General features: G+C 42.1%; 1 protein-coding gene across 1 annotated transcript in view; it reads right to left on the bottom strand.

The window, feature by feature from the left end:
- Positions 1-14,601, bottom strand: part of SOX1 (SRY-box transcription factor 1) — a 38,125-nt gene that overhangs the window by 21,638 nt on the left and 1,886 nt on the right. Inside the window, exon 2 of the mRNA XM_019644755.1 lies at positions 13,436-13,552. Coding sequence (XP_019500300.1) covers positions 13,436-13,552 — 117 coding nt within the window. The remainder of the gene's footprint in view (positions 1-13,435; positions 13,553-14,601) is intronic.

Raw genomic sequence — 14,601 nt, 5'->3', positions numbered from 1 at the left:
GTGAAGATGAAGCCGAGATAGGCGATGCTTCTATAAGACCAGGAATGCCAAGGGTTGCTTGAAAACCACCAAACCTGGGAGAGAGGCCTGGAACAGATTCTTCCTTACAGCGTCAGAGGGTCCAGCCCTGATGACAACCTGATCTCAGACTTCTGGGATCCAGAACCGTGAGACAATATATTTCTCCTGTTTTAAGCACCCCAGTCTGTGGCACTTTGTTATGGTGGCTCCAGGACACTATTAGAAGGGACTATTTACTATACACAGGTGGGTTAAAAAGTCTCCTTACTAACAAGAATCCTATACAAGCATAGGTAGAGGATGTGATTGTTAACGTTTGTTCCCAATCTTTGACCCAGGTCCTCTACTTTGCAACAAGACATAATACACAACACATCTATGAGGCAGGGTGGCCTCCTTGCCAAACGTTTTTTGTCTTTCTAATATTTTGGTCCCTCCGATATGACCCATTTCTGGCCCCCTCTGCTTTAGATCCACTTCTAGCTTCTGGGTAAACCCTCTTTCCTAATCATTTTCTTAACAGTCCATGTACTTCTTAGCCTGGATCATGTTCTCTACTTATTCCTATGCTCTAGTCATTGTAATGAACACATCCAACCAAAATATTCAATCACATCTAGTTCAAAAGCAATTATACGTTTATAACAGAGTCCCGGCTTCAATGGGCAAGAGGTTATTTAAGAGTATTTTTATAGCGAGCATCTAAATGATCTCATATATTCCCCCTGAGCTGGGTGAAACAGGCAACGAAACTTGAGGTCTTTCATTTTGTGCTAAAACTAAGGCCCAAAACACTGCTGGTCAAACATAGCCTTATTGTTCTTGCTTGTTGCTTCGCTCATTGCTGCTCTGAATTTTCCTTGGCAAAAGATAAAATAAAATAAAAAATTTAAAAGCAATAAAACACTTTTGAAGAAAGTAATTTAATATGCATAATTGAGTTATCTCTTTCAAAAGGGGCATTTTCTTCTACCTATATACATTTAATAAGTTTATAAGATAAAAATAATTTGAAAAATAAAAATGTTGGGCCGGCCGAGGGACGCGTTGGTTAAGAGTTGGCTTGGGAGCACGAGCTCTGAGCAGCAGGGCCACTGGTTCGGATCCCACATGGGCCAGTGACACTGTGCCCTCTACAGCTGAGATGGTGAACGGCGGCTTGACCTGGAGCTGGGCTGCTGTGGGTGGTAGCGATGGTCTGGACTGCAGTGGGGCTTCAATGGGCTGCTGTGAGCTGCCATGGGTGGCTGGCAGTTGGCATGAGTGGCTATCCAATGGCCAGTGACCCACTGCCTCACCCAGGAAGAACGCAATGATAATGCCAACATGGGCCAGTGAAGCGACGTCCTCCACAACTAGACTGAAGAACAAAAGGACAGCAACTTGTCTGTTCCCCTTCCCCAATTCCCCAGTAAAATCTTCAAAAAAAAAGAAAGAAAGAAAAAGAAAAATGTTAACCAAATGTTTTGGTTTCAGAGTATCAGTAATAACTCACACTGACCCCCTCTACCTTTTGAACTGCCAACTTCACATAATGAGCTGACCACTTCTATCAATGAATGGCCACGTCTATCACTATCACATATTACTAATACCATTGCTGCTATTATTATTACTACATACATGTTCCTGTGTACTGCACACGACATCCAGGACTATAGACATTTGTCACCACATGGTTTACATACAGAAAAGAAAATCCTGCACTCAGAAAGAAAGAAAGAATATACTGAAACAGTATATTATACTGAATATACTGAAACTGAATATACTGAAGAGTTGTTTATATTATAGTAGAGTTAATAAAATGAAATAGAGATGTAGTGGGTTGTCGGAAAAGTCGTGACACATTTTTGCAATGAAAAACATAGAAAAATATGTCATGACTTTTCTAACAACCCAATAAAATCTAGGGTGACTCTTAAAGCAGTCTTGCTCATGATCAAAATTATTAGACCAAGCATCTTTTTAGAAAGTTGGTAAAAATCCTGGGGCTGGGAGCATTTATAGCCAAAATAGACAAAAAGCTAATGACCATATTTTAGTAACGCCTTGCATATAAGTTTACATGTTATAATAATATTTTCCATCTCTAATTCTCTCCGAGTTGCAAGGATTTAAATCTTGTTATGTTAAGCTGAGTAAGATAGTAATGTAAAACCTTTCTTGCTCATTTTAAAAAATAAAGCATTTATATTAGTCTTTCAAAATGAGAATATTATTAGAAATTTATTCTCAGTTTTAAAAATGTGAAATTTGGATAACAAGCTAAATTATCCACTTACTAAAGGAAATTATATAAAACTCTTAAAATAATTAAACCAATGCTCTATTATTCAAAATGAATACATTACCTGTAGTAACTATTTGCAGAAAAATAAGATTATATTTAAAGTTACAGCTCAAATTAAATGATGCCATTGTATTGACATAATGTAAGCAAAAATAGATAATTTTAAATCAATATATAAGCTACAAATTCAATGTCAATTTTCATCATATACATTTTGCCATACACTTAGCATCCCGGTAATTTTTTTATAGTGCTACAGGTCAAAAGAAATATCTAACAGTCCTGTTTGTTAAGCAGCTAAGTCTAACAACTTAATAAATATTTATGTCCTAATAGCTAAGCAGTCATTTGAAAAAATTACATAAATTGAATGAAAAAAACAAGTCTTTCACTTCATTCCCTGACGAACCAAAATTACTAGTGAATGGCTTGCATGCACCAGTTGAACACTGCTCAGCTTCTCCAACCTTGAAATCAGGTTGAATCCCAACACCTTCTTTCCTCATCCGCCTCACTTTACCCACAAGAATTGCTTTTGATGTAGCAACTACCGAAAACACAGTTTCATAAAGAGATGAGGTCATCAAGAGGGATTTAGCTGCAGTTAGGTATCGAGACTGTGCTACCTTAAGGTATAACTCACATGGCATCTGACCAAAGATCCAGCATTGCTGTGTTTCCCTCACAATTTAAAAATATCCTAAGCTACCCCTCTGAGTTTTATGGGACCCCCGAGGTACCTCAGCTCACAGTTTGAGAAACCATAGGAGGAGGGGACAAAATTGAAACATTTCATTTGGCACGGCCCTGCCATCCAACATAGGTGCCCATTTGCTTTCCTTTGCACATTACTGTCACCCACCATTCTAATTATAAGAAATAAATTTCCAGTTTCACACATTCTAAACATACAAACAAGTTACACAGTCAAATTCATACCGTAACAAAGGAGAGCAGTAAGGCAGGCGTCTGGAGATGGATCTGGCTGTCAAGGTATTTCCACATCAAGGTCACTGCCTTCAGGTTTATCTCCCGTAAATTCCCTCCTAGATTTCTTGATAGTTCTATGATTAAAGCCAGAAGAGGTAAATCTCCACCCTGTGGCTCATCATAGGTCCCCTTCACAGTTCTAGTTTTCCGTCTGAGGGGTAAATGCCTTTTCCCTGCCTTGTGTCTTCTTTTCCAGGTGCCTGCACCAGATTGGCTTTACCCTTATGGTCTTGAGAGGAAAACCGTACCTTGATATGCTATGAAATAGCATAGCATGATACAATGCTATATGATACGATACAAAATGACACAATACAATGATTGTAACACTTCACTTGACAAACATTTCTTGCACCCTACTACGTGCCAAATTGCAAAGCAGGTCCTAGTAGGCCTAAGGAAATTCAGAGTTGAAAAACAAGCCCCCTGGCCTCCACACTCAGTCTAGTATTTATGTAATACAAACATGCGAGTCCTTTACTCTTACACAACCTCTGGTATTCAAGCACCGTACCACAGGAGGAACCAGTTCTGTGTTCTGCTCTCAGGACGGGATTTTGCTTTCTGTATATCTCCTTAACAACCACAAGGACAACAGCCACAAAAGCACTACTGCTCCTAGTGTTCTGTGCTGTGCCAGGCACTGTGCTGGGCCCTCGAGGTGCCTTCTCTGTTTTGCACCATCAGGTGGTGTTGATGGGGCCCACTGGACCTAGGGGTGCAGGTGGGGCCTCCTGGGGTGAAGCAGGTGGCCCTCCTCTGTACTGGTTCTTTGATCAACAGCTCCTTACCAGCAGGCTGAAGTCCCTGCCTCTGCCCTGCTGTACTGACTCAATTCAATAAATAGTTGTTGTCCCTGGAACTGTGCTGATGCTTGAAATCAAAATTTGAAAAGAAAAGAAATCAAGCCAGGCAATTTCTGTTCTTCAGGAGGTTTGGTTGAGCATGTTAGTTTTCATGTGGTCTCTGTCCAGAGGTATCTGCTCCCTCAGAATATATTATGGCGAAAGAAAGCCTTCATCTATGCGAAGCTGAGAGGAGAAGACTCCCAGCAGGCACTGCAAGATGAAGCATGGAGGGCTGACCCTTTTTTGGTTAAGTTTTTTTTAATCCTAAAGTGAAGACTTCACCTTAAAATGTTCTTGTAAATGTTCTATTTTTCTCAAACCTAATTTAATAGAATCGAACTGCTTCGAATTCAGTTAAAACGTAAGCTGTTTCAAATTTAGATTGATCTTGTAGCTTATACTGATTTAAAATTATCTATTTTTAATGCAAATGAATGACTAAATTTGAACTGTGACTTTAAATACAATTTTAGTTTTCTGCAAATAGTTACTACAGGTTATATATTCATTTTGAATAATAAAGTATGTTTTAATCATTTGAAGCCTTTTATGTAATTTCCTTTAGTAAGTGCATAATTTAGTTTGTCATCCAAATTTTATAGTATTTTAAAATTGAGAACACATTTCTAGTAGTATTCTCAATTTGACAGACTAATATAAATAATTTATTTATTTTTTTTAAATGAGCAAGAAAGGTTTTACATTAACATCTTACTAAGATTAACATAACCAGATTTAAATCCTTGTAACTCGGAGAGAATTAGAGATGGAAAATACTAACATGTAAACTCATATGCCAAAGCATTGCTAAAATATGGCCATTAACTTTTTGTCTATTTTGGTTATAAATGCTCCCAGCCCCAGGACTTCTACCAACTTTCTAAAAAGATGCTTGGTCCAATATTATAATTTTGACCATGAGCAAGACTGCTTTAAGAGTCACCCTAGATTTTACATTTCTATTTCATTTCATTAACTCTACTATATACAACTCTGTTCCAGTACATTCTTCCTCTCTTTCTGAGTGCAGGATTTTCTGTTCTGTATGTAAACCATGTCGTGACAAATGTCTATATAGTCCTGAATGTTGTGGGTAGTACACAGGAACCTGTATGTAGTAATAATAATAGCAGCAATGGTATTAACAATATGTGGTAATAATCAAAACGAGGGTTTAAAAACTCTGCCCTCCCCAGTATTCATGGGTGCCTGATTATCTGGATTGCGATTCTTAGTCATTAAAATTATGAATGATTTAGTTAACAAAGACAATGTCATTTTTTCCAAAAAGCTATAGTTAAAATGCATAGGTTATCAGAGTTCATGAATGATGCTTTGTATCCTGAAATTAGCTAAAAGCCATATTGGAATTCTTATATTATCAACATAGTTTTGATTTTTTACATAAAACATTTTCTGTCATTAGATTCCATTTAAAATTTATTTTCTCCCATGTTATTCAAATAGATATTGATTTCTTCCATGGCCATACCTTAATTGAGATCTGTGTCTATAAATATAATGAATGCTGTCTTTGTTATGATTGGCAGTAATAGTAACATCCATAATGCAGAATAGTGTGCTTTCTAGATAAAATACTGCTGATACACAATAGTTTATTCTGTTTAAAATGGCTACCCCCTCTATTTGCACAACCTCTTCCTCTCAGACAATTAAAGTACTTAATGTATCATTATTTTTTTACAATAAGCTATTCCCATTTTACAGATGACAATATAAAGAAACTTGATAGCTAAATAATATAGTATTATGATCATAATCATAATCTATCTGACTAAACCAATTTATTCTATCTTATGTGCACTATTAAATGCCCTTCTATTTTCCCAATGCCATTAAACTAACTCTCAACTAATTAACGTGAATGTTTTGGCTCATATTGCATTCATAAGGGCTGTACAGACCTAGTCTGTGTAAATACAAATTAGTTTGGTAAAATTAGAAATTGATAAGGCACAATATAGGACTTTATTTAGTCCTTTTAATCAACCATTCTTTAAAGCAAAGATGTGTGTGTGGCCTATGCACTTCGTGTTTCACCTCAACCGAACTTCAGGAGAGGCAAAACGCATTCAGAGGCAGCCACAACAACCAGTCAGAAAATGGAAAAAAAAAATCAGTAAGTCAGCCCTTGTTATTCATAAGATTCTAATAATCTTATATTTTTAAAATTATAAAATTATGTTCAAACTCTAATAAGCTTACATTTTTTTCTTCTCCCACTAATTTAATTTTTTTCAAAAATCATCTATGAACAATTAAGTGAGAACATTTTATAAACAATAAATTGCTACTCAAATTTAAATGATCTAGACACATTCTTAACATCTCTTTACCATAAAAATATTCGGACCCATCTCCTAACATGGGTTTTCCGAGTGTCACGCAGGACCTGCCTCAGCGTCTCCTGGAGCATGCCTGAGAAAGTGCAGAGCCTCAAGTCCCACTGGAGCCCCAGAGGCAGCCTGGGTCTGAGGATCCAATTTGTAACAGGCTCCCCTGGTGTCCTATGCACCTTGAATGTGAGAGACCACTGCCCTATTGAATATCTAAGTCTAAGTGTTCAACAACTCAAAGCCGTCCTGGAGCAGCCATTCACTGAAAAATAAAGCAGTTATCATATACACTCTGCTCAAATTTATATTACCATCTTCATCGATGCATAAAGAAATACAGTGTGCACGCCTCATGGGAAGACCCACCATAGGTAGTGTTAGATCAATACTAGGATGTCTTCGTTTCCACCTTAGCTTTCACTTTCTCTGAGAAGCCTTCCCTGACTCCCCCAAATTGGGCATGAATGATGAGGTAGCCACTAGCATGTACCTCTGTCCCACTACTGTAGTCCTGGATATCACACTTGCTTATGTGACAATCAATCTCACCCACTGGGCAGTGAGCCCCATCAGGCTGATCTTTGCATTCTCAGCATCTGGTAACAGGCCACACACATAACACGTGCTCAAATAATAACCTGGACATAAAATATACTTGTATTAAATATTTGTTGAACAGATGAATGAATGAATGAATGAATGTGATGATTGTCAGGTAACTCGAAAGAGAAATTGTTATTAATATGGATGAATGGGGCTATTGGTTTGTACCATTACAATTGTTTCTCACCTTGGCCAAATTTGGCACTTAATGTCACAATTCGCCCCTTTATCCTTGCCTGAGCTGACACAGGCTTATCTGTCAAATGACCATTTATCAAGGGCCTACTATTTGCTAGACATTGTATATACTTTAGATCATTAATCCTGACTATATTCTTATGAAGTTGGTTTTATTATTTCTGTTTTGCATATGAAAAATATGAACGCAGAGGTAAGGACATTTGACCACAGACATGGATCTGATATGTGACAAGCCACGATTCAACTGCAGTTCTGTCTTACTCCAATTCTTATATTCTTTCCCATGTTGCTGTACTACGGTTCAACAGAGATTAGAAATACTATAAATACCATATTGGGTAACTGTTCACATTGATTCTTCCTTTTCTTTGAGCGCAAGCATGTCATTTCTCCGTGAGGTGAAAATGCAAATGGCCAATTTTTACAAGGACAAACTTGACTCTTCAGTACAATTTCTAACACAAAGAATTGAAGCTCCTACTTCTCTATCTACGTGGCTATTCATGTTAAACTTTCTGTTGAAGCTTGGGCTTTTCCGCTTACTGATATTTCCCCCTATTACTTATAAGTGTGAGGTTTCTAAATTCTTTCCCAGGTTAAAACATGCTCACCTAGATTTCCACCTATTCTGTTGCTTAGAAGTAGAACGACAAGTTGGCCTCTGCTTTGAATTTCTCCCGGTTGATATTGACACTGCTACTACACTGTCTAAAGGTGTTACATACCTCTAATGTACTTTGCCCAATAAATTCTGGTATTTGTCATGTGAAATCCTTGGTCAGTCCTTTAGATGTCTAAGACTCTTGTTTTCGTATCTTATAAGTGTGTAGGACAAACAGAGTGCTATTGCTGCCACTAGATATCATCTCTAGTTAGCATTTCCGGGGTGCTCAGAGAGAAAACAATGTCTGGGTGATAACTCTTGTCAGTTTCCCCATTGTCAAACCCAATCTTACATTCCTCCACACTCTCACAATATTTCCCCATTGGGAACATGCCTGACATTGCAATTTCTCAAAACTGCAGCTCTGCAGTGAATGCCTAATTCCTGAAACTGCAAAATCTAACAAAAGCTGATTTTTTCCACTGATTTGACTGGCTGACTATTTTGAGGCTTTGCATGTGATGACCTGCTGTTCTTCACAAACAACATCTTTAATGTACCCACATGCTTGTTCTGAAGTGCCTGGGGCAATTAAATCCTTGTGAGCTGCCTGTGGGGCATTCAGAATTACTGACAATGTCCAGAGTTTCTGCCACAGACAAATTTTCCCCATAGGTTACACTTAGCAACTTACCAAGTAGCAATCTGTTACTTGCTTTGGAACTCGGACCCTGTTTACCACCCTAGTGTACCAGTGTTACCCAGGGTAGGCTGTGGGTGTGTCAGTTCACTTGGAGTTATTTAGTTATTTGTTTCATGTTTTTAAAATTTTCTCTCTCCCTCTCTCTCTCTCTCTCTCTCTCTCTCTCTCTCTCTCTCCCCCCCACCCTCCCTCTCTCTCCTTGATGTTTTCTTATTTAAAGATGAAAAGCCAATTTAGAGGAAAATATGGCAATCCTGTAATTTATTTTTTTTCTTTCTAAATAGATAATCTTTTTCTATTTGGATATATCACTTGTTTGGCTTTTTTCTTTTTTTCATATTTGTTAAAACTTGATGGCAGTGTTATTTCAGCAGAAATTCCCAACCTGACTGCTAAGGAAGACAAATGTATCTACTTTCTTTCCATCCCTGATCCAACCCCCACCCCCATTCTTCACCACAAACTCGTTTTCATTACTTTTCAGATGAGCCCCTTGGATTTCACTCTCTGATGAACCGTGCCATCGTTTAAAACCCAAATTATTGCCTCATTCCTCCATCTCAACGGAGAACGGGGTCTAGAGACAGCCTTAATATATTTCAACCCCTCCATACTGCTACACACACACACACACACACACACACACACACACCAAGTTTTGCAAAAATCTAAGCAAGGCAATGATTCCTGGAGAGACTGGTAAGGACGCTAAAGGCTGAGCGACCAAGGCCCTAGCCTTTTAGCTTTGGTTTCTTATGGAAATGAAATTGCTTTTATAAGACAGAGCTTCTGGAGCAGAGCCCACAGAACATTCTCCCCTGGCTCCTATCGGAGGAACAGCCGGAAGACTGCTTAGGAAATGGAAGATGCAGGCATTCTTGTTAAAAAGTAGGAATTCTGATGGACAACTAACTAATCCAACCTTGTGAAGTTCCAAGCCCGCACTGAGCTTATTCGCCCCACCCGCGCCCCTCAGCACTGTCCCCCAAACCCCCCAGTGAGAGTTCGGGCCGGGGTTCTGTCCCTCTCCCCGCCTCCCTCCCAGGGAGTGCAGGTCTCAGCCAGGGGTGCAGGTCTCCCCATCTTCCTGCCGCCTTCCTGCTTGCTCAGCCCCGGGGTGCGGGTCTCCCCATCTCCCCGCTGCCCTCCCGCTCCCCAGCCCCGGGGTGCGGGTCTCCCCATCTCCACGCCACCCCCCACTCCTCATCCCGCGCGGCAACTAGGCCGCCCTGCTTCTCCTCCCCCTCCTTTCTCCCACTTGTTGCGACCGGACCAGGAGACGTGCTTGTTCCGCTGGCTGATTGTAAAAGGGTTTGACTTGCAGCTGACCCGGGGTCAGGACTTTCTCTCTACTAATCCTTCCCTCTTTAAACACAAAAACACTCTGCCCTCTTCCCTAGCATCAGTCATCTTAATCCTGCCGGCGGCTGACACCCCGCCCGGCCTCCGAGTCCAGGCTGCACCTAAGTGAATTGGGAGCCGACGCCAGGACCGCAGGCTCCGATGGTGCCAGAGGAACCCCCAGACCCCTCTCGCGCAGAGCCCGTGCGGACGCAACCGAAGGAAAGTGGGGGACGGGCCGCTTCCTGACACCTGCGGACCTTGACCCGAGACTCAGAGGGAGGGTCCTGGGGCTTCGACCAGGACGAGGGCCCGGTCACAGGCCTTGGGGGGAGACAGGGACCGCGAGTAGAGACAAACGGAAGGCCGAAATCGCAGGGAAACGGAATGGAAGGTGCTGGAGTCAGTGAGGGGAGGAAGGGAGAGGTGGAAAGGAGGACATGAAGAAGTGAGTGGATAAAGCGACCGAAAGGGAATGCCAGAAAGGTGGAGAGGAAAAGAATTGAGCGGGATTAGAAAGGAAGGTCAGGAAATCGCCCACTGCTCGGGCTTAACCACGGACAGAGCAAGGGAAGGACGACGTGGAGGCCGGGGTCGGGGTGGGGGCGGTGACGGCTGCCTCCGCCAGGAGGGGACTCAAGGCCCAAATCCAGGTTGCCCGGCGCCGCCAGCCGCTGACGCTGCTGGGTTCCCGGGGGCGGGCGGAGCGCGGGCCCCGCGGGCTCGCAGCTGGAGAGGATGGGCCCGGAGGAAGGAGGGAGGCAGGGGAGGAGGAAGAAAGGCAGGGAGGGAGAGAGGGAAAAAGGAGAGGCAGGGAGAGCTCTGCACACACCCCCCCCTCGCCATTGGACTCGGGGAGGCGGGCCAGGGGCCGGGAGCAGAGGGCGAGGGTGAAGGTCCCTGCGTGCCCACCTCCCCGGCTCGGCCTCCTTGCGCGTGCACCCGCCCGCCCTCGTTCAGTCTTCTGGCCCCCCAGCCCTGCAAGACTGGGGGGCGGGAACCCAGGCCCACCTTCCTCAGCTTCTCGCCCCAGGGGGCCGCGCCCCCCGCCCCTCCTGGCCTGTCCTTTCAATCCAGCCAAATAGTCACGCTGGAAAAAGAGCTGTGCCAAGGCCAAGTCTGCTTTTCACTTGAAGTTTCCAAGGAATCAAACCTATTATTACGCTCTACCGCCGATGTTTCTGGAGCCTCTGCTCCGCAGGCCGAGCTGCGGACGTTGGGGCGGGAGCGCCGGAGGCCGCGGGCGGCGGGTGCTCAGAAGGCAGGGCCGCTTTGGAGCGCGCCTTCCAGGGGCTTGCCGCCCAGGGCAAGTTTCTCGAATTAACCGAAATTTTTCTGGAGACAGAAATCTGCGTTGCCTAGTCTTTGTCAGCAACATGAAATGCGCGAATATGCGTGTTCTTCTCTCACATGCATGATTTTAGTAGACCTACCAGTCACGCTACCCGACACACATTTGCAGATCAGGCGCGCTGTACCCGCTACCAGTTTTAAAATTAATTCATTACACCTAGTTACTGGTGGTTTTCTTTGGCGGAGGGGGTGGGGGAGAGGGGGCTGGTTTCTAAGTCTTAACAACAACAACGACAAAAGGGGCTAGTGAGTATCTATTTTAAAGGCGGAGGGGGGCGGGGGAGAAAGAAACAAGGGAAAAACCCCTCAAGCAAACCCTGCTACCCTCAGCTGAGAGCCGGGCGGCTCGCAATGGCCGGTTTATGATGAAGACTTTCCCGCAGTTGTCCTAGCAGGAAGTTATGCAAACTTTGTATAAGGTCCCCAAAGAGTCCTGTCCGCGTTCTCCACATGGCTTCCAAACAAAATTGGAATAAGTGATAGAAATACTGCCCTGTGATTTGGGAAGTGAATGAAGCCATCATATAATACATATCACCATATAATATTTCATTTCGTGAATACGATGTGGCGTACCTTGACAAGAACCGAGTTCACAGTTCCACTAATGAAATAAATTCACGAATTTAAATTGGAGAAACACTGCGGGTGTGACAGGATCTCAGTCCTGAGACGAATTTTGGCTATCTTTACTCCCCTCACCCCTTGTTGTTTTTAAATGGAGTCATTAAAGAATGTTTTTCTCCCTGTCGTTTTAATCAACAAAACACATTTCGCTGAATTTCAGGAATTCGTATTTTAAGACCTTTCTAGGTTTCTAACAAAATAGCTTGGGGCACCCTGACTTTGAATATTTTATCTATGTATGAGGCACATATGCAAAAATGCCAAAATATTTAAGTCCACCTTCCAGGAAACCAACTGGACAGCTCTCCCTGGAGTTCTTGGCATACTGTAAACTTTTTATAGTTTGAAACATTCCAAGTGAGACCCACATTACTAATATGTGTGATGAGCTAAGACTTAACATGCCATGAGTTGAGAATGGATACAAACTTGGACATACACATACATGAGTACCTCCACACATGTCTGCTGCTTTAGCAATCGCAGGGAGATGTTGAGATTGGAAGTTAGCAGAACCGAAGAGAGTCCATTTAACTCTGTGTATTTCAGAGTAAATGTGGCCTGACCCTCAAACTGGCTGGCTAGTGAGTTAACAGAGCATTACAGGATTTCCCAAAGTATCTCCCAGAGGGGACTGTGTGTGGCAACTCATATATATATATCCAAAGACTTTAAGGAACCACTGTTTCACAAAGGATCTGATTGCTAAAGCAGAAAAAAGGGGGAGGAGGGACTTTATTATCTTGTTGGGAAGAAGCAGTAGACACCTTTTTTGAAATTTCTGCAATCACTTTAAGGAATAAATGGTTTAAGCAAAATTATCAAAATGACTCCAAAAAATTACACATGTCAATTGTCAGGTTAGCATTTTACTTGAAGCTATTCTCAAATGCAGGCTGAATTTGGTTCTCATTAACCCACTAGCATAGGCCCATTTTTGGATAGATAGTCTACACTCATTCCAAGACAAGAAAAGATGTTGAGAAAATGAGGGATTGATGAAATCAACATATTTTGATTTGGGCTAAAGGTTTTTGGGTTTTTTTCAAAATATAATTTCACTTTTATGTTGTGACTAATTTCAAAATGTATTTGCTACAGTATAACTTTCAAATGCAATATTTAATGCTGTCAGGTTACTTGAAGACAAAGTTTTACAGAAAACTTTAAATTCCAGAAAAAAACTGCAATGTACCAATTAAACACCTAGAAAAAATATAATTAAAAAATTTAAAGCATCAAACAACCTCATATCTCATCAGGAATAATAAACACCGCATTTTGCATTCACATCGGTTAGCAACTTGCATCCCAGTTCACGCGGGGTTAAGGGGGTGGCCGATTTTTTGTGTGAAAATCCAACAAAATTATTTTGCTCTTTCCCAAGGAAAAATAAGCCGGAGGGAAGGCTGAGGAGGGACGGAGGGGGCTCGGTTACAGTACATTTTGGTTCAGAGATTGTGTTTCCTTGAGCCAAATCCGGATAAATACTACCTGCAATCTTGTTAATTGCAGGGCCCGTGCCCCTTCCGTGGTCTTTGTCATCCAGCCTGGGACTAATCCCGCCATTAGGGTTTTCTCTCCTGGCGGCACAGATCCCCGGCTAGCTAGCTGGAGGACGCAAAGCCCACAGAAAGGAATCACAAAAAGGCTCTCAGATGAAAACTCACCAAAGGGCCACAGTATAAACCGATGTTTTTGTAATTATTTCTCATTCCGTATTAACACAGTAAATTCTACAAAATAATCTATAAATTTTAACTTCCTTCCACTGAAAGGCTCCGTGACAATCATACCCTCTCCCCTGGGGTTGCCTCACTTTTAGTCCATGCTGATTTCTCCTTCATCAGATTTACTAATTGTATTTTGAGCTCATAAAACATGCATATAAAATTAGCACGTTTCAAATTTATGGGGGGAAAAGAGCTTTTTTCTCTCTTAAATTTATTGACTCAAAACTCGATGCATTTTTAAAGGGAGGGTGTTGTTTTCGTTTTTAGAAGAAAAGGCTTTTTAGGAAACTATATACATAATCTGAATCCGCCTCCCCACGCCGAAACGCCTAAAATAAAAATTTTACAATGCATTTACAAGAAATAATTACAAAACAAAAAAAATGGAAATGCTCAGATACAGAAAAGTTTTACAAAACCCAGAACATAATGCTGCCGTCTGAAAGGGGTGGAGGGATCTCTGTATAAATTAACAAACGAACCAAAAAAAAGCGGTAACAACTACAAAAAAACTTCTAAGTGTTTGGATCTGCCTTACTACATCGATAACAAATGAGAACAGCTCCCGGCACTGGGTCCCGGGCAACCAAAAGCCATCAGGAAGCAATGCAGGATGAGAGTGAGCGCGCCGGCGGGATAGAAAAGTTGGAGTCGCCTCTTGCTTCGTTTGGTCTTTGTGTCCCCTTGAGCAAAGAAACGCTATCTGCCTCCTCCGTGGGTGATAAATACTGTACAAAAAGTCTCAAGTAAACACCGAAGTTCAGTCTAAAACGCACGACTTTGTCCGCGCCTTGCGGTCCCCAGGAGCTCCCGGAAAGGCGAATGGGGGGGGGTCACCTAGTGTTCGTCGCCAGTGTTTTCCTTTTTACAAGAACGTGGAAATGGCTGTACAAAAGCAAGGCTACGCCTGGCCAGGCCGGGCGCCCG

The sequence above is a fragment of the Hipposideros armiger genome, unplaced genomic scaffold (genome assembly GCF_001890085.2).
Source record: "Hipposideros armiger isolate ML-2016 unplaced genomic scaffold, ASM189008v1 scaffold_91, whole genome shotgun sequence".
Lineage (NCBI taxonomy): Eukaryota > Metazoa > Chordata > Mammalia > Chiroptera > Hipposideridae > Hipposideros > Hipposideros armiger.
This window is presented reverse-complemented; position numbering and strand designations above follow the sequence as displayed.